This window comes from Suillus subalutaceus, assembly GCF_016647625.1.
Source record: "Suillus subalutaceus strain FC151 chromosome Unknown DFJ58scaffold_90, whole genome shotgun sequence".
Taxonomy (NCBI): Eukaryota; Fungi; Basidiomycota; class Agaricomycetes; order Boletales; family Suillaceae; genus Suillus; species Suillus subalutaceus.
Genome location: NW_024540339.1, coordinates 13,839 through 39,563, shown reverse-complemented (window position 1 = coordinate 39,563; position 25,725 = coordinate 13,839). Strand labels below are relative to the sequence as shown.

The window sequence follows — 25,725 nt, the reverse complement described above, 5'->3', positions numbered from 1 at the left end:
ACTTGTGCTACTCTGATGAACGACGGTAGAGTTGAAAGATGATAGATGATAGCAGGTACACTTGCGAGGACTGATGAAGAAATCTGTATGTACGTGAATGCAATTCCGAGTTGGATAGTGGGTATAGAAAAAGGTGGTGGATATACGATAGCATAGTAGGTATGGTCATTTTCTATTGCGAGATTTAGAAACGCGAGGTTGTGGGGGTGAAGGTAGGCTGGCACCAAGGCCATGGACGGGAACATAATCCGCGTCAATTTGATCGCACTTGAGATGCATCAAAAGATTATAGATGAACACTTGTTCATACCTGCAGAGACATCAATATAGATCGACCAGGACATTATCGGAACGCGCACTGGGCATTTGTGAACACAACAGTCATAGATTCTGAATTACACCTCAGCAAGTTCGGCGCCATCACCAACGCCAGATTTGCCGACGTCATTTTCGTCGCCGTCTGTACCTTCTCCTCCAAAAAGAACTGCAAGAAGCTGATTAGGAAAATAACGACTCGTCTGTTCATCGTGGGCAGACGCCTAACGAGCTGTATGCACATTTCAGGTTCGCGAGAATGCGTGATGCAGTCGTTATACATCTCTTCAGGTACCAGTGGATCGCTTAGCTCACGCAACCAGAGCTTGAGCAACGAAGCTAGGACATGCGGATCATCAACGCTGTCAAGCGTATAATAGCCCCTATCAATGCGCAACTTCAGTTCCGACACGGAGTCACTATCTCCAGCGACACGGAAGATACCCTCTGCTTTCATGCCCCCAAGAGCGAGGATCCCGTCTGCAAGGAATGGGAGAATGATAGGGATCTTCTCGTGTGGGTAGTTGCGTTCTTGCAGGCGCATCGTCGCGTCCAGCGATTCTCCGAATGTGGATGGATTGAAGGCGGCATCTGACGCGGTCTCGATCTCTGCCATCGTCGGAGGCTTTCCACGTGGTCCTTTCTTCGAGATCGCAACTAAACGACGAAGGCAGTGCTTGGCTATCACGTCAACCCTGCCCTCTTGCTGAGTCGTCCGCTGTTGCATAAAGGAACGCAGGTAGGTCTCGAAGTTCTTCGAGGGCGGGAAAGCAGTGAGGAGTACGCAGAGCATCTGCCAACCTTTGAAGACGCTTTCCCTGAAACACTTGTAAGATGACTAGAAACTAGATGTAGACGGATAGCATACGTATTGGGATTCCCGTTGAGCTGCTTCATCAACTGACAATATATCTCATCCCTTAGCTCGCCGTGCGCTAAACCTTCCCCAAGTAACCACCGTTCTTCCTCTAGTAGACCGACGGTGCTTCCTGTAAGGGAGTGCACAGAGCCATTGTGAGCGGGTATACCTGCCGATTTCTCACGCTCGCGGTCGCCCATGATGTGTTGGATGACTTTGAAGATCCGGACTGCATCGTTCTTGAGCGATCGATTCAATGTGAGAAGTGGCGAGCTGAGGGGCGCCTGGATGTATGTTAGCTAGTGCAAGGACTAGAGATCGGTACTGGCCTTCTGCCATGTCATCATTTGTGCGACGGGAACCTTGCGCCTGAAGATGAAGCCCGTACGATGTGTCGAAAAATATTGTCTTGCGTAGTCTGATTCGACAAATTGTTGGATGTCTGATGCGAGATCATGAGGAAGGACGGGATATGTGCTGGGAGGAGGTATAAGACGATATCAATCCATGCATGTGGCGTACTTACCCAGATGCTAAAGTAGTAGTAGGGGCAGAGCGAGTAGGTTGCCTAGTGATTGTAATTGGTTTTCCTCCTGTGGGGTTCTTGACGGCGCTCATGTTCTTGGTTGCCTCTGGATGCAGGCTATCAGCCAAGAAAGTATGGGTAGTGAAAAGTCGTACCTTTGTTAAGAACAGGACTACCAATAGTCTTACCAAGTACTGTGGGCGGGGTCGACGTACTGCGTGCCATCCAAAAATTGTTGCTCGCAGCCAGTTTTGGAGTTTGAGGAACCTCTCGTTTCTCGTTCGCTTTTTCTTTGGGAGTATGGCTCGTGCTCGGCCGTGGTTTGTCCATGGCCGGTGGAGATGACGGTAGTAACCCATGACCAGTGTCAGAAGCAGCCCGTCGCTCAGACAAAGACAGCATCTCCACAGCAGCGTTGAGACTTTGTGGGATGGGGGATCGATGTGGCACATAAGAGGATGATTTGGCCCGCGATCGCGATGGTGAAGTGTCATCGACATCTGAAGCTAGACGTTTGTCTTTATCTTTGTGGCGACTCGATCGTGTACTTCCGCTCGCTGCGACCTTGGGAGGTGGCGTTGACAATGATTTTCGTGAGCTTGGTGTAGAAGGTTCTGTTGTGTATGGGGATGCGGGTATAGGGGGTAGATGGTGTCCATTTGACCATCCATGAGGGGAGCTTGGGTGGCCATATTGGTCGGTGGTGAATGAACGCCTTACGGTAGGAGACTTCTTGGCCGGGCTAGCCCCAGAAGCTGATATCCTTCCTGGAGAACTCCGCGTGGATGACAACGAGTGTCGGGGCAACGGAGGCTCCTCGTTGGAACAAAATGACACAGGGCGAGCATCTTTTATGCTTGCCTGTGATCGAGTCCGAGTTCGATTGGGAGACCGACCTGGCACTATAGTAGATTCAGAAGTCGTTTTGCGCATGCCATTCTGCGACAGGCGACGACCCAGGGCGGTTTGCTGCAGAAAGAGGCATTAGCTCCTATTATAAGAGAAATCTAACATGAATGTATCACTTGAATGACAGTCAGGGGAATGACAAAACTATCTGGACGTTCCCAGACTGTCTCCCCTGTCTTGGTCTGGTAATAGTATGGGATTCCACCACGGGAGTCATCACTGAGCTCCCACCACTCTCCCTCCGTACTAGGAGGCAAACTGCACAGACGCCGTAAGAATATAGAACTTCATATTTGAAATTATGACATCACGCACACAAACGTACCAGCTGGTGGATCCCAGCTCACTTGTCCAGTGGCAGGGCACGCGAAGAATACAGTGCTAGTCTTGTAAAAGTGCGTTCTAAACATGAAACCATGTTGATGATCAAGACGAGATGAATACCTGCGGATCTACCAAAGTCACCCAAAAATTGGAGCCCCATCTCGCATCCTCTGCATCTACACGGCCAAAACTTGCTGACGGGCGGGGACTGCTGACGGGCTCACCATTGACGTTTACTTTGGGTATGGTCACGGTAGGAGTGTCTGTGGTATGTCCATTGGTCTTTGCGTCTAGATCGGCTGCAGAGGGCGCCTGTGACCCAGGGGCTGTCTGATGGTCTGATGGCGGAGAAAGCGGTTTCAAATCAGCGGTTGTCTCGTCCACAGCAACGGCCATGTTCAACTCTTGACGATTCAAAAAAATGGTTGAGCTGGAGATTTCCCAGGCGCCAAGGTGACAATAATCCCGATGGACGTAAGGAGCCTGAGGACGACGACGACGAAAAGTGGGTGAATTATCAAATCAAAAAAGTACGAGGAGACAATCAAAAACCGGGGAATCAAAGAGAGAGAAAATTGAAGGTAGACAGTTCCGACGACGATGGTTAACCCCTTGCAAGGCCGTAATCGATCCTCCCGAATTCGGAAAAGGTATATCAGGTCAATATAAGTTATAGCAGTTCATTTATGTTGCTGTAACCAACGTTAACCACTTACTTCATCCTATCAACCATTTTCCAATTGATGTGAGTCGCCTTCAAGTTGGATCCTAGTCTATCCTAGTGTGATTCCTTTGCTTTCTCCACAAAATTCTTCAACGTCGTTATGTCCTCCTGATCACCCGCTATCGACTATTCAATGCGCTCATATACCTTCGCTATACCCCGGTAGACGTCTCCCTCGCTCCCACCAACGAAGTCAGCAATTTCTTCCATCTCCCCAATCCATCTGTACGCCTTCGGTACCATGGGCGGTACAGTCTTAACCAGACGGTCCAACAAAATTGGCTGCGACGTTTGTAGCTCTCTCATGAGAGCATCTGCGGTCGCAGGCGACGATGCATGAGCCGCTGCCTTGCGTCAATCACCCGTTTCTTTCACGAGAGAATAACAATCACCTAGCACCATCGTGGTATACAATCCTGTTGTTCCCTTTGTTATTCCCTGTTAAACGTGTTTTAGTAACGTACGACTTGTTCGTTTGCTTCTTTCACTCACAGCATACGACATCTTTAGTGCGCTAGCGTCTCCGACCCCCACGCCTTCTCCTTTCAGAGGAGATACTTTCAAACCATACTTGGACAATGCAGTGAATTCATCCAAAATTCTCACATCTTCTGCTGACGCGTAGAAGGTAGGATTTTGGTCGCCTTTCGGGGGCCCTCCAATAATGCCAGCATCGACAAACCCGATGCTTGTCCCTGCAAAAAGTGCCGCGATACGTTTTACTGTTTCCGGATTGACAGCGTTGCAGTCAACGAACGTCCGTGGGGAGGGTAGTGCGCTCCCGTGTTTTGCAGCAACTTCCTGTATCTTTTCGGCAAACGACACAGCATCTCTTGGCGGTAAAATGCTCAAAATCCAGTCCGACTTGAGCACAAGTTCGTCGACAGAGAGGTCAATCATCCCTGCATCTTGTGCTCGCTTTCGCGTGGCTTCAGAGCGGCCGTTAAGGTCGGTGTAGACTGTGCAGCCGAAGCTGGTCAGACGTTTCGCTACGGCAGCGCCCATGGCCCCAGCGGCTACTACTGCCAGACGCGGTATTACGGACGACATGATGGTTCAATGCAATCTCATATCTCACGAAGATGCCGATAACAGCTGGCTCTATATTTAAAGTCATCAAACGGTTATTTCTGCAACAGGTCGGAGCAGATCCGCTGCTCCGCAGTCCATGTAAGCAACTTACCTTAATGAATCAATAGTTCATGCATATAAATTATATCGCACGTTTTAATGGCGTCGATACAGTCTTGGACATGCATGTAAGATCACATGGTTGCTACCATCGCGCTGTCACCCCTAGCCAGCCCTAGCCTTGGCTCTACAGGCACCTTGTGTACACGGCTATGGACACGAGTGTCAGAAAATATTCGTAAAACTGCTTGATTATTGCTTTGGCAGCACGATTGTGGGGATGGCCCTCTACATCTTCGTCGGTCGCTGTCGGCCCAGTCTGCCTGAGCGGTTGCAAGCAATGTGGTAGAAGTTCTGATTGAACAACCGTTTAAACTATAGCAGATAGTAGGGAAATTCCATTACTTGCATTACACTTGCTGTTGTCCCAGACTGTTCCTGACTTGAACGTCGCTTACAGCGGGTACCTAACCCCTGAACCCACCAAAAATTTGCCTTGCTACCATTTGTTGGGCCCACCTTGCTCTGCTTTAGCAAATGGATGTTCATTGTCGATGTTGATTTCAGTGACTCACATGGTACGAAGGAGCTAAGCCGATCTAATATAAAATTCACGTCTGATGTCAGCGGCTCGCCGCCAACCCCCGACCCTTGATTACTCAATTCCTTTATTTAATTCCTTCCCCCGAAGGCGTGTACAACGTTCCATGATCTATGCAATGCATATGTCTCTACTCTTTTCTGGTGTCCAGCCGGTGTTTCCCAGAGTCATGTTTAACACCATAGGAATGGCCTTCCCATCAACGCCATCCATTCAGACCTGTTCATGTAGAATCTCGTTGACTTTACTCCGCCCAATACCTTTAGTATTCGCAAGCTATCGAAGTCACCCTCAGTTATAGGCAGTATCTTCGTATATTTGACCATCCCATTCTGCATTCCCTGTTTACCTGCACTGTATTAGTCGTCAGTCACCTCCATGTCTCTCTTGACGAATGCGGAGTGGGAGCCAACAGCGCACCTAGGTTATCCATGTGGCACGAAAGTGTATGAATATATCAGACGGGGTCAGCATTTAATGTGGCTGCAAGAGATGGACGTATGTCCGAAAGAACTTCGCCAGAGTGATGGACAAAGGACTGGAATGTGACAGTACGGCCAGTGTGTGTATGACACCATTTCAATGTGAGCGTGTGAAAATAAGATGTCATCCTGTCCCAGGCATACCAGAACGTCGGATGCGGCACTCTCGACAGAGATAGCATCAGAGGAAGGAAGGCAGATTTGGCAGCTCATTGAAGGCGTGAATTGCAAGGGTCCGCTGTAGCCCACATCGAGAAAGTGGTTGCCGTGGCAAAAACATCGCAGTGATACATTAGGTAATACAAGGGATCATAAAAATTTGGGTATGAGGGTATTTCGTAAACAACATCATGGGGTGGACCTAGTAATCAAGCACGCGCGGGTGCAAGGACTATTGCGCAAAAACGGTGGCATGACTGAGGAAAGAATGAGTGAGCAAAAGAGTAAACCCGACAACGACTTACAAGTTACAACAGAGAAGACCGTCTGGGGTGGCTGACATTTGCCTGAACCTCGTCAGAAAAAGGAAATTATTTCAGGCGCACTCACATCAGCATACAAGTTGTCTGAGAGCACTTCGTGAAGTACTATGTACTGGTAGGTACTCACCACGGTCCCGTATCTGTTCTCGAATGAATCAGCCACCTGCATGGCTTGCATTCGAACTGCGTCCTCTCATCATCGGGTATGTACGTACTCTGGTCTGGACCAAGTCACGGCGATAAATCACATCTCCCTAGCCATTACCTGCAACGCACAGGACCGGGAGTAGAATCACGAGACCGCCCTCTGAAACTAAACATCAGCCGCCAGGTTAGGGTGGGAAATCTAGGGTGGAGTCTCCTACTCGAGTATCGCATTAAGTATTGGATGACTTTCCGTAGGCTCGAAATATGTTGATTAGAATATAATATCATAAATTTGCCTACATTAGGAAGGTGTGCCGCGATGCCGCTGTTCATTTGAGCTGAATTTGCAAACGTATTTTCTTTGCCCCCCTTTTTCAAACCTTAATCTATTTTAATCTGTAGGGGGGGTCGGCCCCCCCCCTGCAGACTTGAATATCCGACTTTCGTCCATTTTAGGCCACTAACGCCAGCGATATTCGCTGACGTAATGTGCGTTGCTCATCGTGCGTGGCACCTCTCGCGGTCACACAAAGGTGCGTCGTCAACATCTTGCCAAGTTTGTTGACACCTTTTTCTCCCTCTTCTTTTTAGAAATACCAAGTCGTATATACGAAACTACGACCTGACAACGCTGCCTCTGCCTGTGCCTCCAATCTCACTCAATCTGTCCCAGCGGCAGCCAGCGCCGTATACCTCCAACCAATCCCCACCCTCCGTCAACGAAAATTTACTTACCATCCCTGTATTTAGGGTCCGCTCCCTCACGATTGCTACATGTTGGGCTGGTGCGCTTGTGTTGCATTGTTACTAGTGCAGGGTCCTTGCATTTTGCAGTTTTACTATGAAAATACCCACCCCTTCCTTCGGACGGCTCAACAAACTCAAGGACTATATGGATTCAGCGCATTTCCAGTCATAAGGTAAGTACATTCATACAGCCAGTCCCTCCAATGTCTGATATCCCTCCTTCCCAAACTATGTTCAACGCTGATAGCCCATCAATTCCTGAGTTGCGTTATGACGGCGCAGGGAATGCGTATGCGCGTGATCATGCGGGAAATTGGCTGTCCCATCCTGGGATCGCTCGGGCTGTCGCTCAAGTACACTGGCCTCAAGATCACATGTCTTATAAAGTAAGTCAATTCATTTTTCTTCAAGCTTTGCAACAAGGACTTACCACCTTGCAGCAACGTGGAGTTACGCCCTTGACGTATGGACTCACCACTCCTGCCGACTTCTCCCAACCTCGTGAGGCATCTGAATCACCAGCCTTACCGTCTGGGTCCCAGTCTTGTTCTGGGCCCTGCTCAGATCCCACTCCCTGACTCGCCAGATAGAGACCTTCGTGACCCTGTGGCGATTGCTGAGGCTCGTGGGTATGCGCCTGCCGTCAGAACTGCTGGCGCACGTCGCAAGACTGCAGCCAAAGCAAACAAAGGCAAGGGAAAAGAGAATACTGAGCGTGCTCCCAAGCGCGCACGCGCAGCTGAGGACGACGAAGATGACCCAAGGGCCGGGGCCAAACGCGGCCGGCCCTCTGGGTCTAACAATTACAGCCCGACTGACATTCAGGTCCTCCTGGACTTCGTCGAAGATGAGTGCCCTCTGGGCCAGAAAGGGTGGCAAGCCATCCATTCGAAGTACAGTGAGTGGGCAAGGGACCATGAACGTCCTCCTCGCAAAGCTATGTCGCTTGAAACGAAGTTCAAACAAGTAAGTCTTACATATTCAAGTATTTCTAACCGCATCTCACATAACAACCTCAGTTGGTGAAAACCACGAATCCCACAGGCGATGGTGTTTGTCCCCCCGACGTAACTCGTGCCCATGAGATTGACGCACTCATCAATGAGCGTGCCGGTACGCGTGATCTCAACGACTCGGATTTCGATGCCGACAACAGCCATGATGACTTGCGAAATGCTACTCCCCCCATTGAGCATACTGCAGTCACTCGTGCCACTCGCACCGATGCTCCTGTGCCACGCCGCCAAGGTGCAGCTGCCTCAGAGTTGCTCACGCGCATCAGCGGGGCCTTTGACCCCGCCGTCCAGGAAGCTCGGGACGAGCAACGTGCCAACCGATCCATCGCAAATACTCAACTACTCACCCAAGCACAGCAGCTACAAGACGCCAATGCAGTCACAGAGCAGTTACACACTCAACTGTATGACATGCGCAGCAAACTCTACACTGTCGAACGCGAACGCGACCTTAGTCAGCTTCGCGTGGAAATGATGCAGATGCATGGGTCTGCTCCCAACCCAGCTCCTCGCCACGCCCATCCCAACTCAGCTCCTCGCCATGCACGTCACCGGCACAAACCCAAACAGCCGAGTTACACCTATTACCCTGATGGAGGCCAAAGTGTCATTTGGCACAGTGAGACAGAGACTCTCACCAACATGTCTGATCGTCGTTCGATTTCTCCTCACTTTACTGATGTTACCCCTACTGATTTCGGTACTACTCCTTCTCCTCGGCGTGGAGGACCGTCTCGCTGGGACAAGTAGACCACGTTCCCGTGGTGGATATCCACGCAATACTGTGGTTCGTCCGAGTTGTTCTCGCAGGGAAGGCATCCAAGAGCCTACAGACCCCAACAATAGGGAGGATGCCTGTGAGCCACTGAGCACGGAAGTGTAGTCTCCAGCCGTCTACTGGTTACTCTTATCAAAGGTGTCATATCTCTCCCTTACTCACTAAGGCCTCATATCTCTCCCTTACTCGGCGAGGATGAGCCACTGAGCACAGAAGTGTAGTCTCGAGCCGTTTACTGGTTACCCTTACCAAAAGCCTCATATCTCTCCCTTACTCCAATTGTCTTCTAACTCGCACTTCGTTGAGAATAAAAAAATGACTGTTCAAACCTCATATCTCTCCCTTACTCCAATTGTCTTCTAACCGAATCCAGCCCTCATCTCTCCCTTACTCCGATTGTCTTCTAACCGAATCCAGCCTCTGCCGCATCTCTTCCGCCACACTCATATCTCTCCCTTACTCCGATTGTCTTCTAACCGGATTGAGCTCACCATTAACTCCAGACCTATCATTCAGACCTTATCGATGATTGCTCGTGAGTATACAGCAAGCACGACTGACAGAGCTCACCATTAACTCCAGACCTATCATTCAGACCTTATCAGTGAGTATACAGCGCGCGTGACTGGCAGAGCTCACCATTAACTCCAGACCTATCATTCAGACCTTATCGACGATTGCTCAAGAGTATTCAAAATTGGTGAATTCAAGGATGTGTATGTACCTCTACCCCAAGTACTCTAGTGTGACGTGGAAACGACTAACCCGATCTTTCTGCCTCTGCTCGGAAAATAGCATGTTCTCGAAGTTTTGCCAGATGGCGGCATCATCATCTGTCTCCTGCCAATACTTAAGGTACACCGTGCGGATTTGATTGATGCCAACTCTGATTGCGCGCAGATTGTGCAACCGAACACAGATCTCAATGAGATCTCCCCGCGAATCTTTGTTAGAGATCTCGAGCGGTACACGCAATCTCCCAAAAGCACCTTGAAGACCACGCATCCCCCATTCAGCGGTCTGCCGGTAGGAGAGGAGCTCACGATTGAACGCCATGCGTTCGTTAATTTCGGCGACTGACCCTTGAAGACGTTGGCCTTGTTTGAGGGGCGCACAGATCCGGCCTTGGATGTCGTTGGTCCCACGTGGGAAGGCTGTATCAGCCACGATGTAGTAACCTGGGGGAGTATGGTCTCGAAGGGATGCGTAGATTTGTTGAGCGAGACGTGAGTCATGCCAGCTACCAGGGGCATTCGTCCTGGCAGCAATAATAACCCCTGCGACATTTAGTTAATGAGTGAAGTGTGAATTCGGCATCAAACTCACCTTCAGCTGAGAATGCCAACACTGAGCTGATAAAGTGCTCGGAGAGCCAACCATTAAATGTTGCGTTCTCGATGTCAACATCATCTGAGGTTTGTACAGGTAATTTGAGACCATCTATGCTGCCGAACACCCCTCCAAGTCTCTCGTGACGCGCGACAACGAGCGCACTACAGCGTTCGAATTCCGGGCCTTCGAGCCATCGAATTTTGGCATCTCGCATGGTGCAGAGCGTGAGCAGGAGAAGCCGAAGGCCGAATTGAAGGTAGCGGGTGACAGTACTGGGGATAAGAGCGAAAATTTGCTGTAGGCTGATAGCATGCATAGTGGAGCTGAGATAATGCAACACGAGTCCGAGTGCCCCTGCAGCATCGAGCGAGCGCCGTTCGCTGCGTGTATTTCCACGTGCATTCACATCATCACGAGGGATTGGTGTCTCATACCAGAGTTGGGCAAAACCTGCAGTAAGGAGCGAGGTGAAGGTAGTTACATCAATACCCATTGTGGTGATAAACGCTCGATCATTCCGGCTATTGTATAACACCTGCCAAGGTGTGTTGATGCGAGGATTGGGAAGAAGCTGGGGCCGGCAAAGGTATGAACGATGGGGGTTCCGGGTGTCAATGCGCTCTTGTCGTGATACCTCGATCCCACAAACGAGGGCTGCAGCTAGGACCTGAGCTCCTTCGTCATCATCAAAAAGTTCTGCCTCGTCATCGTTGAGAAGCAGGTACTGCATTGCAAGATTGTCCATCGAGGACTGGACTAAATCTAAATACTACTGAGCGTACGGGGGATTATCGTTGCATAGATTAAATTATTGACATGATTGCAAATGTATTTCAGGCTCCGAAATAATCTATTCTGGATTATTTTGCCTACGGAAAGTCATCCATTATCCTGTTTAGGACAATAGACTGGGAGCAATGCATCCTTTTAGACGCCATCGCCTGCTATCAGTGCCCTCACGACATGAATGACCTGATGGACCAAGCTGGGAAAGACGTGAGGCCCACAGTAGAGTTCCTAACACTTGCTGAAGAACTTCATTCCTACATTCTAAGCTTCCTTCCTTGGCAAGATATTCTTCGTTGTACATCTGTGAGCCTCCAATTTATTGTCGATGTTGAACTTCCTAGATTAATTTTAATTTCTCGCTGGCAGGTATGCAAGGCCCTTCGCCAGACATACGTATCATCTTCCGAGCTTCAGTACATTGTAGAACTCGGTGGCCAACAATTACTCCCAGTCCCCATCGTGGACCTCGGCGACCACACTTCTGTCTCTCAGCGCCTACAACTCCTGAGGGACAAAGCCCACGCATGGTTCCAGTTTAACCTCCACGCCTACTCTTTCCAACCATTCTCTATGCAAGAACAATTTTATGAAGTAGAGTCATCCCTCGCCGATGGACATCTCTACTTATGGTCACGGTACCACGAAACTGAAGACTTGGGAAACTGGGCCAAGATTGTTCCAATACTGCCAAAGCCCTCTCAGCAAACAATCGAGCGGCATTGGTCTCCGGGATCGCTGTGTTCAGTTCCCAATGCATACGTTGTCGATGTGTATATGGACCCAACACAAAACCTGATCGCCACCGCGTATACTGTTAATAATGATACGCTCCAGGAGGGGAGATTCTACGTTGAACTTAGATCCCTGGATGGAGATGATATCCACCCTCAAGCTGCTGGACAGACGCTGTTTCTGTCTGTGCTTACCGCACAAGACAACCATGACTGGTTCACGATAACGGAGGTAGTGAAGCTCAAGGTTTTGGGGAGACATCTCGCTCTCCAGTGTTCCCCGGTGTTCGATGATCCGATCAGCACTACATCTCGGGTTATTTGGTGGTTGCAACTTTGGGACTGGCAACACTCGACAACGTCCAATGTGAGTGAGCATTGTTAGACATACTGGTCGAAAGACTTGAACTTGAAAGTTAACCCTTGATTTACGTAGTGCAACCTCAGTGACACCATGACATATTTCCGAGAGTCAATCGATTTTTGCTTTGTCGGAAACGATAGGTTGTTGATGGCCAGCGATGAGTTGAAGCTCTATTCAATCGAGGATATGTCCCGAGAACCGCAATTGCTGGCATGCTACTTGTTACCCTTTCCAGTGGCGAGCATGCAGTGCCACCTACCCATCAATGATATTGCGCATGGCTCACAAATGCAGATGCAAGCCCAACAAACGATGTGGACCTCAGACCCTGAACATCGACTGTTGTGCTATGCTACGTTCCGTCCGCGTCTCGTCTTCGTCATCTCCACCCGTATTTTCTTCGATCTCGACTCGAAGCGCGTGGGTGAAAAGGCAGTGACAATACCATGGCAAAATTGGGGCCCTACAAATACTCGTGTGTTTCCGGATTCATGGAAACTTTGCGTCAGCGGGAATCGAGTTCTACAGGCATTCCCTGCAGGCTCTAGGTCCCAGTATAGATTGCATATGATGGACTTCAGTCCGTTGGCTGTTGAGCGCCGGCAAGGTCTAGGACGAGTGGTGAGGGAGCCGTCTGAAACAGAAATCCATAAGCAGGGTAAGGCGTTGATAACGTCTCTACCTTATGTCGAGGTCGTGTCCGACATAGTCTTCGATGCTGTCGAATTAATCGGGATGTGGGTCGATAGGGATAGAATTTATTTAGCCAAGATGATGGATCCGCCTGAGGACAACGTAGGTTCCTCCATAGAAGTCCGCCATATTGATACTGATTTCATTCAGCCTGGGGATCGAAGAATGGACCAGCTTAAAGTCATCGAGATGTCGATCGTCGACCACTCGTGATTGTGGTCTAGGCGTCCCTGAGCCTGTGTTTGACTAGGTAACCCAAATAGAAATAAGACGCTGGCAGTTGAAAGTACTTTCCACGGACCACGGTATAGTTGGATGTTATAATGCTTTTAGGTATGACCTGAAGTTCTTGGGAAGCATGTCGCATATAAATAATGTTATTGGCAGGCAGAAGCTAAGGACTCCTCGTGTATATAATATCTATATAATATCTAGGGTAACTGAGAAGCTGACCGTAAACATCAGCATTGGACGTAAGTTCTCTGGTCTGGACTAAGCAATCCCATCTCCCTCATCATTATCTGTAACGCAAGGAACTGAGAGTAGAACCGTGCTGCAAAGAGATCGCCCTCTGCAAACCAGAGTCCATCGTCTGGAGTAGAACGTCAGCATCCCCGAGTCGCGCAATCAAATCAACAGAATACTGACGTCCAGTCGGCCTCCAAACACCTGCAAGCTCACAATCACTATCCCATCCTCCAAGGTCATGGACGGCATCCGCGACCTGGGGCCCAAAAAGACTCTCGGCGACTTGTTTAATCGTAGTTTTCGAGTACCTGTAAACAATGCGTCAGAAGTGCGCAATCAGACGGATAGATGTTTGAAAGATATACCCAGTTGCGAAGATGACAAGATCGGCCATCACACGCGAACCATCGTCGAATACCATCCCTGTAGGGGTGAAGTGGGAAATCTCGTGCCCGGACTTGACAGTGATCTGGTTGCTAGTAAGCGGCATGCGTGGGGAAACTCAGTGAAAGTAATAATACCTTGCCAGACGTGATGAGCTTTGCACAACCCCGGTCGATGTAAAAGCCACCTGGAACGTCGGTAAGAAAATAGAACCATACAGAATAAACATACTCACCTCGTCGAACGGAGAGACGGTGCAAGAAGTTGTCCTCGGGGCCGGGAAGGAGATAACCATTCCGGGACAAATTATCCCTGAGGTCCCTAAGGGAAAAAGGTCAGATGAAGAAATTGTCTTCAAATCTTGCTAACGAACTGGTCGATATGGGCATGCATCTCCATGGCGTTGTACTGGGAATTTCGTAGAGTTGACAGGGGGAGAGCGACATAGAAGCGGTCGGCGATCTCTGTCGGAGGAAGGTCCTGCCCCACATATCCTACGAGTCAAATGAGCGAAGATCTCCGCAGCAAGTACACTGAGATTACCGGTAAGCAAACGGTCGATCGTCTGGCGACTCACAACGGCAGTCGGGGAACGCTGGACAAGTACTGTTTGAGACCCATGATTCGCCATGTCCTGAGCAATATCGTGCGCAGAGCATCCTCCGCCGACGACGACAACTTTCTGCGCGCTGAAGCAGGAAGAGGACTTGTATTCGCTTGAATGGACAATAGAACCGATAAAGGAGCTCTGCACACAGAGAGTTAGCGTCGACAGAGAATTAAGTCGTATTTGCGTACTTTTCCTGGAATAGAAGGCGTAAACGGGAGTGCACCTCCCATTGTACCAACGCCCGTTGCACCAATCAGGTGCCGGGTTGTCACGGTAATACATGTTTTCCCAGAAATAGATATGGTTAATGTCCAGGTACTTGACGAAGCGTCATATGAAGCAGCAGAAATGTGCGCCAAAGTCACCACATGAAGACCAAGAATCCTTGGGTAATTTTCAAGGTAGTCGGCAACGTCTCTGCAGGGGGTATATTTTCCGCATCCCTCTGGGAATGTGACGAAGGGAAGATGATCTGTTGGTACATCAGCATAGTACGAGGTTGGCAGTTCTTCGGCTGCACGTACTGAACGCCCTGGGAGTATTCGTCTCCAGAGACTCGTATCGAGAACGCCAACTATCCCCAATTGCGCCGGATCTCTCCAAGACAAGTGTAGAGATGCCGAGATTCTCCAAACGGGCTGCCACGGATAAACCGCACTGACCTGCACCCACGACGACCGCTGTGTAATCCATTGTAGTGTTCCACTCGGCGGGACGACAGAGAGGCGTATGTACACCAAAACGATCGACCACACCGGACAAGCGATCCATCATGGTGACAAAGGACCAAGCCTTCCATGAGGAATCCTCGCTTTGAGTCAGAGTGAAGACGCCAGTGCACTGCGCCATGACTGTATGGAATTGAATAATTCCCTGGATGAACGTTCTCGTAGGACTAATGCGCCGATGACGAACACCTGGCAAGAGTCGGAATTGACTTGGCCGCGCAAAAGCAACGGGAGCTGAGAAAAATTGCTGGATTTTTGGAAGTGCGTGCAAGGTGCGAAAATCAGGAGTGAATGCCAAGAGATCTCGCCAGTAGCTATCGTTTGTAAACGAACGCTCGAGAATAAAACTGGGGCTGGATAGGTCACAAATCAATGCAGAAAGCCACGCGGAGGAGATTGCCTCTGGTATCCAACAATAAGTGGACCTGGTTTGATTTTGAAATGCAGGCTTACCTGCAGATAATGGAGCAGAGAAGGTTTCTACGTCAGACATATCTGTTGAATGTCCTGTCTCAGCGTATTGCAGCTGGATTTGTGGATTGAGACTGAGTATTTGTATCCTTCTGATCTATAAGGCGGTGGCACAGAATAGCTCCTGACTTGCCAGACAGGCGCGTTCTCCACGAACACATTTCCCGTGCATTGCGGGCTCGGCAGTTTGTAGCTGCCGTTAGTGACCTTGTTCCGGGGCGTGCCTATCCTTTATACCTTCCTATTATGCTCCTCTCATAACGTTACAGATGGACAAGGATCAGTGATCTGCCCGCTAAGGTAGACGACATTGACATCGAAACAGTGGACCTAGGGAGTTGAGACACGGTTACGGTCGCAAGTAGCCATACGCAAATAGGAGCCCATGGGCCATGGCGCATTTTGTGACGCGCGACTGCAATATCTTTTTGCTATAGCACATAGACAGTACTGGCCCCGTCGGTTCTAGGGTGAATCAACTGTCAAAGTCAAAGTTCAGTCAAACGAGGACATTGAACCTGCTCCGACCGGTGCATAAACTTTGGATGCAAACTCCGGTGATCACCCGGATCACTGATGGGCTGCGTACATTGCAAGTTGCAAGAATGTTCTAATCGCTCAAGGCGCTTCGCCTGCTCAGCTAGTTGTAGATCCCATATACGGGGCACTATTGGACAAAATTAAATAAATAATTGCGGGTGAAGATGAAAATCACCCATCTTTAATTTCCCTTATCCGCGTCGGGGTGACACATGCGGTAAGGTACGTATTAGCCAGCATAAATATGGCGAGCACTGGCTCGAGGATTTCGAACCGCTGAAACCCGTCTCCGTAATATTGCAATATTTCTTTAGTTGGATGAACGTGATGAGTAACAACTATTTCTGGAACTCCTGGACTGACTGGCCTACTATTTGTCCCGGAAAGTCCACATGGGCATCATTTAACTCCGTCGTCACAGTTTCATTCTTGCTGCTGGTTTCTAGCGGGTGAATTTTATTGGGTCGAATGGAAAGATGGAACTTGGCACCTCGTGTGCGAAAGAGTATTGAGACGTGTTCTTGGTATGACAAGAGGAGTCCGGAACATATGTAGTGAGCACCTGGAAGCCAGTGGAGCACCATGTCGAAGTGAAAATGGTTGATGGCTTGCAGTCGTCTGCTTGTTCTGGTCCAAGAGAGGACTCTTGGCGGACAGGTCAAAGGCAAGAAAATCAATATCCTCCAGTTCGATGTAAGACCAACATTCATGTCAACGTTTGGGCGTCTAAGGCGACAAGCTTTATCGCTGCCTTAGGTAATGGACGTTGTTAATTAAAGTTACAGGGACGCTCTACAGCAAGGCTACAGCCCATATAGCGCCATTTTAATATTTTAATGCATGGAGTAATTACAGCTGTAAGACACTAGTACTTGTAATGCAGCGCTGTGATGCATTGCAATTGCAGTGTGTTGCATAATATTAGCCTCGCCGGTACTTGTACATCGCTATTATGTAGGTCAACCTTGTTCTCGGACTCTTTAGATGGACCTTCCTGTACCCGGTCCCGGTGACCTTTATAGACCAGCCGTCCTTCTAACTTAAAATAAAGTTGAGTTTGAGTTGAAGTCTGTGTTTGCTTTCAAAATCCGTCATTAGAGGGTCGATTCTCGCGCCGATTCTGACGCCTTCTCCGATGTGAATCCAACGTGAATTGACGTCAACTTCCGACGACGGAATCGGTGCGAGAATCGAGATGTTCGATTCCCTCTACAGCTGTTTCTATCTCAGATGTTTTTATTTGGACACGTCAAATGCTTCAAGGCGGCTAAGCTAAGTTTCAGCGCTCACCAACTTGATCATGGCTCAGAAATCGTGCCTGCCGTCGTCTGCACCGCGAACATGAGTGATCAGCTGTTTCATTTTTCGACTAGCAGCTGCTCACACTCACTGGCAGGTGTGTTGAATATGGGTGATACAAGCTGAGATTTTAGGGAATATCGGTCCTAGAGAAATGACGAATCGTGGTCGGATGCAGAGGTCAGTGATATATCGTCATACCGCTGAGAACGTCAGAGTAAAAAACCCGATATGGACTATGGAAGCAAGGAATAGCAACAAAGCTAGCACATGCAGAGCGTGAGCGGGAAAGGGAACCGCATTCAAATTATGAGCTCACCTCGCAAAGTAACTCACGCGAGTTTTCATTAACACTGCGTTGGTGATTCTGATGGTCAGAAAGATGACAACGAGAAACACCAGCACTCTGGATCGCTGATACATAGCATGTAACCGAGCAATCGTGATAACTTACATGATGATTCAGTCAAGTCAATGTCACCGAGGGGTATAGCTCACCGCCAGGTATTAATCTACAACGTCACACATCCAATCATGTGCGTCGTACGCGATAAGGCCCGACAAATCCAGTAACATTAGTTATCTGTCGTTATGTTGAATCGACGAGTTGTTTGAGAATCTCACTCGCCCCTGCATGGTAGTTCAGTTGTTCGGATGGTGAAGTAGGGGGCCCGGAACGCAGTAGCAGCCGAGTAGTCAGCTACTCAGTGTCCTTCGGGCTTTGTCGTAGCGTAGTGCTCTTCACCAATTCTTCGACACGCAGGCACACAGTCGCGGATACACCACTCCAATGATAATGGAAAGCATCGATGTGGAATGCTCACTGCATCTGTCGTCGAAATTGTTGGAACATTGACTGTATGCCGCCCGTCACAAGAAACAAATGGCAGAGTCTATGCGAGACATACTCAAAATGATCATCCTGATTGTGAGAGATGGGTAATGAGCGCAACATCCATGGCTTAAACTTCTAAACGTACGCAGCATATCCTATTCCAGCATAGCGCACCTAGGATATTTTGAAGTCGTACTTGCCAAGCGTGAATATTGAAACACGAGGTACATACACTGAGATAGAGAAAGGTCATTAGGGACCAGCGTTGCCTCTGCCGTGAACAAGTTGTATTTTCACGTCGTTCTTTTGGTGTAGGAATCCGCTTACACAGATCAGTTCAACCTGCAACACAATTCTAAGCAAGTGGGCTGCCCCAGTAATGGATCGACCTACCTCTTGTCCGAATGTGAGTGCTGGAAATGCTTAAGGATATCAACGGTTCTTTCATACTCAGTTTTACTCGCCCCAATTGTACATTAGCCCAACAGAGGCAGTAACTGTGCATCCGTAACAACGTTAGATTGATATCACCGTCATCATGCGGCTGACTCTGAACGAACCAATAAAATAGCTGCGAATAAGGTTCGCATTGATGAGTGGCCACCAACTGGGATCATACGAGACCAGAGTCATACAATTACAGGATGAGAGTGAGCGAGCAGCGGAACTTGGTGGACGTATAATGATCGCATTAACGTGCTTGATATACCACCATCCAGCGCTTACATCGCCAAACTGAGATTTGAGAGAAGATATCTGATTGATTAGCATGAATTCAAGTAGAAAGAGAACTTAGTTCATCTAAGAGTCCTTCCTTTGCGAATCGGATTAGAAGTTGTTGGTGAAACCGCAACTTGAAAACAGTGGCTCACGCAGAATGTTTTGAGTGAACGCCGCAGAGGATCGGAGAACTGTTCGAGATTTCGACAGCATGCTAGTGCAATCATCGAGATGTTCTTGGCATTGCTGGGTTTAGTCTCGGCGCATCGATGACACTGTGTAGATAGTCGATCCAACGTAGGTTTGAACGCCCAAGTTGACATCATGGCAGACATTTTCTTACAAGGTCAGCAGTGTCTTTCCTTGAAATCCACGGTACTTACTTACCTGATAGGCTGGTGCTTAATCATTGAACACAAGCGAAATTATAGGGTTGAGCAAGGGTGGACCCGCGGGTCGCTGGAGCCACACCGCACCCGTACCCGCACACATCGCACCCGCTACGGTACGGGTGTACACCGACCCGCCAATTCTGCGGGTATGAGCGGTGTTTGCGGTATACCGCGGTTTTTTCAGACCCGCGGGTCATATAGTATTTTCGAGTCCTCGGGAGACGGCAAACACCTCCAATTCTTCCTGTGACAGAATATGATCAACGTGTGAGGCGACGAGAGCAGTCATACGAAGAAGTAAGAGGGTGGTATATTGAACCGGAATGGGGCGTCTGGGACGCGCATTAGTAAATTCACACATTTGTTGACGTCCTTTTTTGGTACTTGCGCACCGTCTGCAACAGATATACACAGGGGAAGACGTTAATGGTGTCTCTGCATTATGTCGAGGTCGTGTCTGACATAGTCTTCGATGCTGTCGAAATAATTGGGATGTGGGTCGTATGATAGTAGGGACAGAATGTATCTAGCCAAGATGATGGATCCGCCGGAGGACAACATAGGTTCACTGTGGGTAGTAAAATCAATTGATTTACATGCGTTCGTCACTGATCGCGTAAGTTTTCGGTAGGTCTATCACTGAAATGGCACTCAGGTCTTTTTAAGTGAGAATATGATGTTTGAAAATCTTATTGACTTTAGCATTGATCACTTTAAACCAGTGACTGAATCATTGAGCACGAAAAAAATAAATGACGAACACACTGAATCCAAGCTGAAAGATCTGGACCAGGCAAGCCATCACCGCATCACCATCACGTGCACAGTTGCTGACTGAGCTCAACGTTATCGTACTTGACGGCGTATCTCTACCCGGCGCATTGACCATAATAATTTAAAGACTATATACATCGATCATCGTTCTGATTCGTTCACCACCATCGACATCGCGCCTTCAACGTTGACCAGCCATGTCACGACTGAGAAATTCTTTACCTACTGATGACTATGGAACCTGCAGGTGCAAACCATCGTGTGGCAAATGGCTATCAAAGTCTGCGCGCAATAAGCACTACCGCAAATTTATCAATGACGAGCTCGAATGTATGGAGGACTCGGATTCAGACCGGCGAGATGATGAAGACAGATATATGGAGCAAGAGAGTGGTAGCTCCAATTGACGAGTGAGTTTGCCCTGCTGTAATATCAACAGAGAGTACTATTCTGATTATACTAATCGTGGATCGCAATAGTTCGACTGGCAGACCTGGGTCCTTCCGCACTGAGTCATCAGATGATGGCATGAGCGTCGATGATGGCAATAGTCAGGGTGCCTGTAGTGATATCGACTGTGATGAGGCATCCGATCTCTCCTACGAATCTGAAACGCCAATGCTATTGTTGACTCTAACCTTCCAATCAGGTACTACTACCAATATGCAGAGGATCGATTGTCGGCATGCACCCTCCCCATACATGGTCTGCTTCATGTCGCAAGTGGGATACGATTTTGTGGACCGGTATGGACGAGTTGGACATTTTATATGGAGTGCTACTGTGGATTTCTCCAGGCTCACCTGCATTCACGCCGGTTTCCTTGGAGTAATATCAGTCGTTGGGTGTTGTATATGGCCTATCTGACCCAGGTGACAATAAAATATGATCTTGGCGAAGATTTTCGTGTGACATCTCGACGTCTACAAGTTGGGGAACTGCAACGGGGTGAAAGGGTTTTTGAAACATGTACGTGCTCATCAATCTATCAAATGATGACTTGGCACACATATTAATGATATTGGGTGTCAGATCCTGAATTTATCATTTGCACACCTATCAACTACAAGTATAGGCCTAGAGACGATAACTTATCGGGTGCCATTGCTACATACTTCCACCAGATCCTTGGTGGACGGCAAGATCAAATTCAAGCCCAACTGCCCATGGTGATGCCGCTGTGTGGAAAAGCACGGATTTGCCATCGAGGGGACACCATTCGGACTGTCTTCGCAATTCGCCGACTGATGGAATCCTACAGAGATAACACCTTTGTGCGGGTAAGTTTATTGTTGTCATTCAATCATAGAACTTACCATCTGCAGTACGAGATTCAATATAATGACTCAGGAAAACGCATCATCAATGTCATAGGCTATGGTCGCCTTGAGAAGATCTTACTTTGCACCTTGGATGGCAGGGCCATATGGGGGACTCACCGAAATTCCTTCCACATCCTCGCAGTCATTGCCCCCTGCGATACAGGTGGGCATGATGCTTCACAGATCCTTGTGGAGTATAAGAAATTCCTGCCAATTATCGTTACCGATCTGTGCAATATAAAAGCTGCTGTAGGCCAAGTTAATACTCGCAGAAGGTGGGGTATCATAGATCGTACCATCAATGCTGCTTGTGCATCATTTGCGGATGTGGATGAGGAGTATAATGAAGATTATATTTCGGATGACGAAATGTAGATACAGCAATCAAACAAATGTTCTCTAGTAATGCACGCATCCTTCTGCCCACTCCCCCTCGCCCCCATCCAAAGGCACCCCTTCCCTCCCCCTACCTAGGAAGCACACCAGATAAAGTTGTATCGTCCATATTTCCCATCACCTCATATCCCTCATCGCCATCTTGTGCAAATCCACTGCCTAGCATGAGCTCATGTTCCCCTGTGGGGAGTTGGGTGAGGTAGTCATAGCCTATTGGTCAGGTGTAGAAGACGAAGGAGCAGTGGGAGGTAGGGTTGGAATCAGGGATAGGGAGGGATTGTCCAGGGCATTGGCGTTGGAGATGCATGGTGTGTTAGTGCAGAGTGAGAAGCTGTGGGTGGTAGGTCAGTTTGATTGGTTTCGTTGGGAAGAAGCAGTTATTTACCAGTCAGGTATTGTGATAGAAGCTTTGCGAGGATTCCAGTCACGAATTGGTATGGATGGGTTGCGCCTGCACTGGAAGATATGCAACCCAGCGTATCAGATGCTAGGTGGTTGCATTGTGCAGGACTCGATAAACCATGAAAGACTTGGACAAATTCGGAAAAATTGTCACGTGCCCACCAAATAACACGTCAACAAAGGACAATATCAGACGAACTCACCAGATTCTTTATGTACTGCGATCAACGATGCCCCACAACAAAGGAAAAACGGTCGGAAAGATGGACAGGGTTGCAAAGAATCTCAGTCGCCTTGAGACTGAGCTTCGTCATGTACAACGTGAGTCAAATGTTGAAGTTCTAGAAGGAATAGGAGTAACATTTGTGTGAGTAGGAAACGATAATTGTGGAAGGCTCAGCCCCACTGGGCATGCGAAGAAGCTAATTGACAAGCCCAAGGGTCAGGCAGGGAGATCAGAGCTAAAAGGAGGGTATAATCTTCAACAAGCAATGGGATTGGCCGGTGACAACCGGAAATATAATGCGTTTAGAGTGAGTTGTGTGGACTGAGCACTTTGAGATGATTCATACTTTAATTAGATGATCGCACGGCGATATACAAATCGATACCTCGACATGGAGAAAACTCTCAAAGAGCAGGACAAACTCACTGTCACACTCCTTTTATCATATGTAAGTATTGTGTCCTTTTCTGTGCATATATGCTACTCTAACCATGCTCAGGCACAGCGCAAACACCAGTTTCTGGCAAAGTTCTGTGATAATTGGCCATTCAATGACTTTGTGGCTAGTTATCTTCGCAATCATGTCCAATACACAAAGAAGCATGCAAGTGAGGACGACTCAGAGGTATGCAAGTTATTTGATTGAAAGCCGCAAGCTAATTGAGTGTATGCACACAGACAGATGACTCAGATCTCAGTGACGGGGAACTTGATGACATGCTTAATGATGGTGACAATACTTCAACCTCAACTTCACAACGAAAACGACACCAGCGCATACATGATTCAGATGATTCAGGGACTGACGAGGAGCACAACTCACGACCTCAAAAAAAACTCAAGTTCGCACATGTGAGTATTCAAGACCTTTCAATTACACTACTAATACTCAAAGCTACCGTGACTTGCAGGTGTCTATTCCTGCTCGTGCAAAGTCAGCTCCAGCACCTCGCACAAAGCCAGCTCCGAAGTCAAGGATGACCCAGGCTCCTTCTTGCCATCTAGACCTGCCGCTGCCCACTCCAACCCGTCCAGACCCACCACCTGCCACCAAGTCGAAGCCAATATCCTCATCAGACACACGCACCACGAAGGTTGCAACAGAAGGTCCATCAACTACCAAGCCGAAAGCAAAAGCTGTGCCTATTCCTCGCAGCACTCGTGCCAAGACCAAGCCTAAACCACTGGCAACTGAAGCCTCTGCGGCACATCTCAAGGTTTAGTGATTTATCATCGCCACTGGCTGACATTTGAACTCATTGAATCGTAGATTGACACTGCCATCAATGATGATGATGACACTTATGAGTTTGCTGACCTCCCCTTGGTCTGTCCGAACGATAACTGCAGGGATCTTGTGCCGGCAGACCCCAATATTGAGCTGGTCAAACAGCTTCAACAGTGGAATTCTTTCAAGAACACTAACCGCTGTTTGACATCAGAGGGTCTACGGCTGGAGCTCGAGATATGCGCAGCACTTCGACAACTGCGTGAAGAAAAGCTCAATATTCAACATGCCAAAGCACGAGGATGGCCAACTATCATCACCTGGGAGACCGTCTCAGATCGAGTCCTCCAAATGGAGGCTGAGTTGAATCTCATGATTCACGATAAGAACACAAGGCGCTACAGTTTTTTCAACGACATGTTTCTTGAAGATCTTTCTTCCACAGGTCTGCAAAGTGACTCCGCCGAACGAGAATTTTCCAAGCTGGCCATCACTAGCAGACAGCGCATACCGGCAATGGTTACAAATCACGCTCGTCCTGGATAGTGAGTTACTCTTTGCGTCGTGACATCACCCTGCATTAATGACATCTTGTTAGCTATGGGGAGAAAGGAAAAGCGATAATCCAGTCCTGCGATATTTTCCATGTTCGACCATGAACAGATTTCCAACGAGGCCTTCGCTCCCCTTGACTTCAAGGTCTATATCGAATACTACCTCATACCTTGGGTCGCTATTCACTTAATATCGAAGGACCTTGAATGCAGTCTAGAAGAGGCATATGAAGAGATGATTGCTAGCGCTGATTCAGGTGTTTCTTTGCATCCAATGACCGAAGAAGACTCACGCATTGAAAGAATTACATGCCAACACTGTGTAATGGCTGCCGAGAAACGGGTTGAGAAGGTCGAGCACTTCCGCAAGGAGATGAATGATGAAATCGAGAAGGGAAAGGAGGAACAGAGGATGCATGACGATTTAGCTGCAAAGATTGCTGCCAAGGTGTGTAGTATCATGTTTTGCGTTCGGCTCATGGGCTCAAATGATCATCTAGCAGTGCGCACGCAAAGTGGTATGTCCTTTCTCGATGCTTACACTGACATTGTCTTGTTCACTTTAGCTCATATTCGTGTCATTACACATTAGCCTGTTGCTTCCAATCGCAACCAACAGCGGGTCCTTCAAAATTTCCTGGATCATATGATGATGCAGCATATGAAGACGACGACGAATCAGAGCTCTCTGAACTGGTGCGCTCTTGAACTTTTATTCACACCAACTTTCCCCTTGAATTCCTTCCTCGCTTAGCCCACCCTTGGCAGCACTATGCTCGTGTTCCCGCGGTCTGTTAGACCCGCTTTCTATGTGATGGGAAAGCAGTCTGTGAGACCACCCTCTCCAGAGGGTCTCCCACTCTATTCCGCCAGAGGTTTCAGAGTATCCTCCAGGACCCTCGCAATGAAGACCTCCATACTGGTTGGAGGGCTGTCTTACATTGCAATGGAGGGTCATGTGTGAAGTTCGGGAGGTTCGGGAGGCCTCTAGCTTTCGTCGAGGGTCTCTGACAGTCTCTGACATTCCTTATGTTATTTGATCCTTTGGTGCCTACTATGTTATTTTTATTCAAGTCATATGTTATTTCAATTATCTCGTACTTTCTTCATGTTTTAATCTACTTGTTGTGATGTTCTGATTAACGGAAACATCAGATCCGGGCAAGCATATTAATGATCTCGGAGGCAACAGCAGGCTTGGAGGAGCCGCTATACTGATATTGACAAAAACGAGTTACAAAGATATCAATGTAGGTGGGGTAGGGTAATAACACGCGGGTACGAGACAGGGCCAATGAGACTAAACAGACGACGAATGCAGGCACGAGCGACACATGATGCGAAAAGAGCAGATCAACTAAAAACGTCCAAAAACACTTGAGCAGCGAATGTAGGCATGAGCGGCACATGAGGTGAAAAGAGAAAA

At 48.4% G+C, this 25,725-nt stretch overlaps 7 protein-coding genes across 7 annotated transcripts; 3 read left to right on the top strand and 4 right to left on the bottom strand.

Annotated features, from left to right (window-relative positions):
- Positions 1 to 58: 58 nt before the first annotated feature.
- Positions 59 to 3,552, bottom strand: DFJ58DRAFT_497381 (uncharacterized protein). The gene is made up of 9 exons (XM_041380691.1): positions 3,054 to 3,552; positions 2,925 to 2,995; positions 2,726 to 2,867; positions 1,856 to 2,669; positions 1,701 to 1,806; positions 1,504 to 1,651; positions 1,184 to 1,458; positions 360 to 1,133; positions 59 to 310 (listed from the first exon to the last, which is right to left on the bottom strand). The coding sequence occupies exons 1-9, from the start codon at positions 3,327 to 3,329 to the stop codon at positions 166 to 168; spliced, it is 2,751 nt and encodes a 916-aa protein (XP_041241398.1). The 5' UTR covers positions 3,330 to 3,552; the 3' UTR covers positions 59 to 165.
- A 59-nt stretch (positions 3,553 to 3,611) lies between these two features.
- Positions 3,612 to 4,854, bottom strand: DFJ58DRAFT_906999 (6-phosphogluconate dehydrogenase C-terminal domain-like protein). The gene is made up of 4 exons (XM_041395037.1): positions 4,150 to 4,854; positions 4,050 to 4,095; positions 3,805 to 4,001; positions 3,612 to 3,783 (listed from the first exon to the last, which is right to left on the bottom strand). Exons 1-4 carry the CDS (start codon positions 4,705 to 4,707, stop codon positions 3,712 to 3,714), a joined length of 873 nt encoding a protein of 290 aa, XP_041241397.1. The 5' UTR covers positions 4,708 to 4,854; the 3' UTR covers positions 3,612 to 3,711.
- Positions 4,855 to 7,450: 2,596 nt separating this feature from the next.
- DFJ58DRAFT_730511 (uncharacterized protein) lies at positions 7,451 to 9,013 on the top strand (the record flags this gene model as incomplete). The annotated part of the gene is made up of 4 exons (XM_041385906.1): positions 7,451 to 7,633; positions 7,688 to 7,788; positions 7,838 to 8,213; positions 8,267 to 9,013. The coding sequence occupies 4 exons, from the start codon at positions 7,451 to 7,453 to the stop codon at positions 9,011 to 9,013; spliced, it is 1,407 nt and encodes a 468-aa protein (XP_041241396.1).
- Positions 9,014 to 11,281: 2,268 nt separating this feature from the next.
- Positions 11,282 to 13,260, top strand: DFJ58DRAFT_497341 (uncharacterized protein). The gene is made up of 4 exons (XM_041380690.1): positions 11,282 to 11,465; positions 11,529 to 12,260; positions 12,330 to 13,052; positions 13,101 to 13,260. Exons 1-4 carry the CDS (start codon positions 11,337 to 11,339, stop codon positions 13,161 to 13,163), a joined length of 1,647 nt encoding a protein of 548 aa, XP_041241395.1. The 5' UTR covers positions 11,282 to 11,336; the 3' UTR covers positions 13,164 to 13,260.
- A 151-nt stretch (positions 13,261 to 13,411) lies between these two features.
- DFJ58DRAFT_730508 (putative dimethylaniline monooxygenase (N-oxide-forming)) lies at positions 13,412 to 15,633 on the bottom strand (the record flags this gene model as incomplete). The annotated part of the gene is made up of 10 exons (XM_041385905.1): positions 13,412 to 13,542; positions 13,599 to 13,726; positions 13,784 to 13,887; positions 13,940 to 13,989; positions 14,038 to 14,123; positions 14,176 to 14,296; positions 14,346 to 14,550; positions 14,601 to 14,884; positions 14,937 to 15,542; positions 15,594 to 15,633. 10 exons carry the CDS (start codon positions 15,631 to 15,633, stop codon positions 13,412 to 13,414), a joined length of 1,755 nt encoding a protein of 584 aa, XP_041241394.1.
- Positions 15,634 to 15,913: 280 nt separating this feature from the next.
- DFJ58DRAFT_497329 (uncharacterized protein) lies at positions 15,914 to 16,912 on the bottom strand. Its single transcript, XM_041380689.1, has 4 exons — positions 16,519 to 16,912; positions 16,327 to 16,459; positions 16,130 to 16,278; positions 15,914 to 16,076 (listed from the first exon to the last, which is right to left on the bottom strand). The coding sequence occupies exons 1-3, from the start codon at positions 16,859 to 16,861 to the stop codon at positions 16,248 to 16,250; spliced, it is 507 nt and encodes a 168-aa protein (XP_041241393.1). The 5' UTR covers positions 16,862 to 16,912; the 3' UTR covers positions 15,914 to 16,076; positions 16,130 to 16,247.
- A 5,609-nt stretch (positions 16,913 to 22,521) lies between these two features.
- DFJ58DRAFT_843462 (uncharacterized protein) lies at positions 22,522 to 25,263 on the top strand (the record flags this gene model as incomplete). The annotated part of the gene is made up of 10 exons (XM_041392975.1): positions 22,522 to 22,612; positions 22,667 to 22,824; positions 22,873 to 22,965; positions 23,017 to 23,142; positions 23,196 to 23,369; positions 23,429 to 23,734; positions 23,788 to 24,290; positions 24,375 to 24,817; positions 24,892 to 24,995; positions 25,054 to 25,263. 10 exons carry the CDS (start codon positions 22,522 to 22,524, stop codon positions 25,261 to 25,263), a joined length of 2,208 nt encoding a protein of 735 aa, XP_041241392.1.
- Positions 25,264 to 25,725: the final 462 nt, after the last annotated feature.

What these genes read in the sequence shown, in the direction of transcription:
- DFJ58DRAFT_497381 (XM_041380691.1), bottom strand. Translation starts at nt 3,329, where the DNA reads ATGGCCGTTGCTGTGGACGAGACAACCGCTGATTTGAAACCGCTTTCT. An exon ending in ACTACTACTTTAGCATCTGG is followed by an intron (nt 1,652 to 1,700) that starts GTAAGTACGCCA and finishes ACCTCCTCCCAG; the next exon opens with CACATATCCCGTCCTTCCTC. An exon ending in AAATGATGACATGGCAGAAG is followed by an intron (nt 1,459 to 1,503) that starts GCCAGTACCGAT and finishes ACATACATCCAG; the next exon opens with GCGCCCCTCAGCTCGCCACT.
- DFJ58DRAFT_906999 (XM_041395037.1), bottom strand. Translation starts at nt 4,707, where the DNA reads ATGTCGTCCGTAATACCGCGTCTGGCAGTAGTAGCCGCTGGGGCCATG. An exon ending in CACTAAAGATGTCGTATGCT is followed by an intron (nt 4,096 to 4,149) that starts GTGAGTGAAAGA and finishes CACGTTTAACAG; the next exon opens with GGAATAACAAAGGGAACAAC. An exon ending in GTATACCACGATGGTGCTAG is followed by an intron (nt 4,002 to 4,049) that starts GTGATTGTTATT and finishes GACGCAAGGCAG; the next exon opens with CGGCTCATGCATCGTCGCCT.
- DFJ58DRAFT_497341 (XM_041380690.1), top strand. Translation starts at nt 11,337, where the DNA reads ATGAATGACCTGATGGACCAAGCTGGGAAAGACGTGAGGCCCACAGTA. An exon ending in ATATTCTTCGTTGTACATCT is followed by an intron (nt 11,466 to 11,528) that starts GTGAGCCTCCAA and finishes TCTCGCTGGCAG; the next exon opens with GTATGCAAGGCCCTTCGCCA. An exon ending in AACACTCGACAACGTCCAAT is followed by an intron (nt 12,261 to 12,329) that starts GTGAGTGAGCAT and finishes TGATTTACGTAG; the next exon opens with TGCAACCTCAGTGACACCAT.
- DFJ58DRAFT_497329 (XM_041380689.1), bottom strand. Translation starts at nt 16,861, where the DNA reads ATGAATGTTGGTCTTACATCGAACTGGAGGATATTGATTTTCTTGCCT. An exon ending in CTTTCCGGGACAAATAGTAG is followed by an intron (nt 16,460 to 16,518) that starts GCCAGTCAGTCC and finishes ATCCAACTAAAG; the next exon opens with AAATATTGCAATATTACGGA. An exon ending in ATAAGGGAAATTAAAGATGG is followed by an intron (nt 16,279 to 16,326) that starts GTGATTTTCATC and finishes TTTGTCCAATAG; the next exon opens with TGCCCCGTATATGGGATCTA.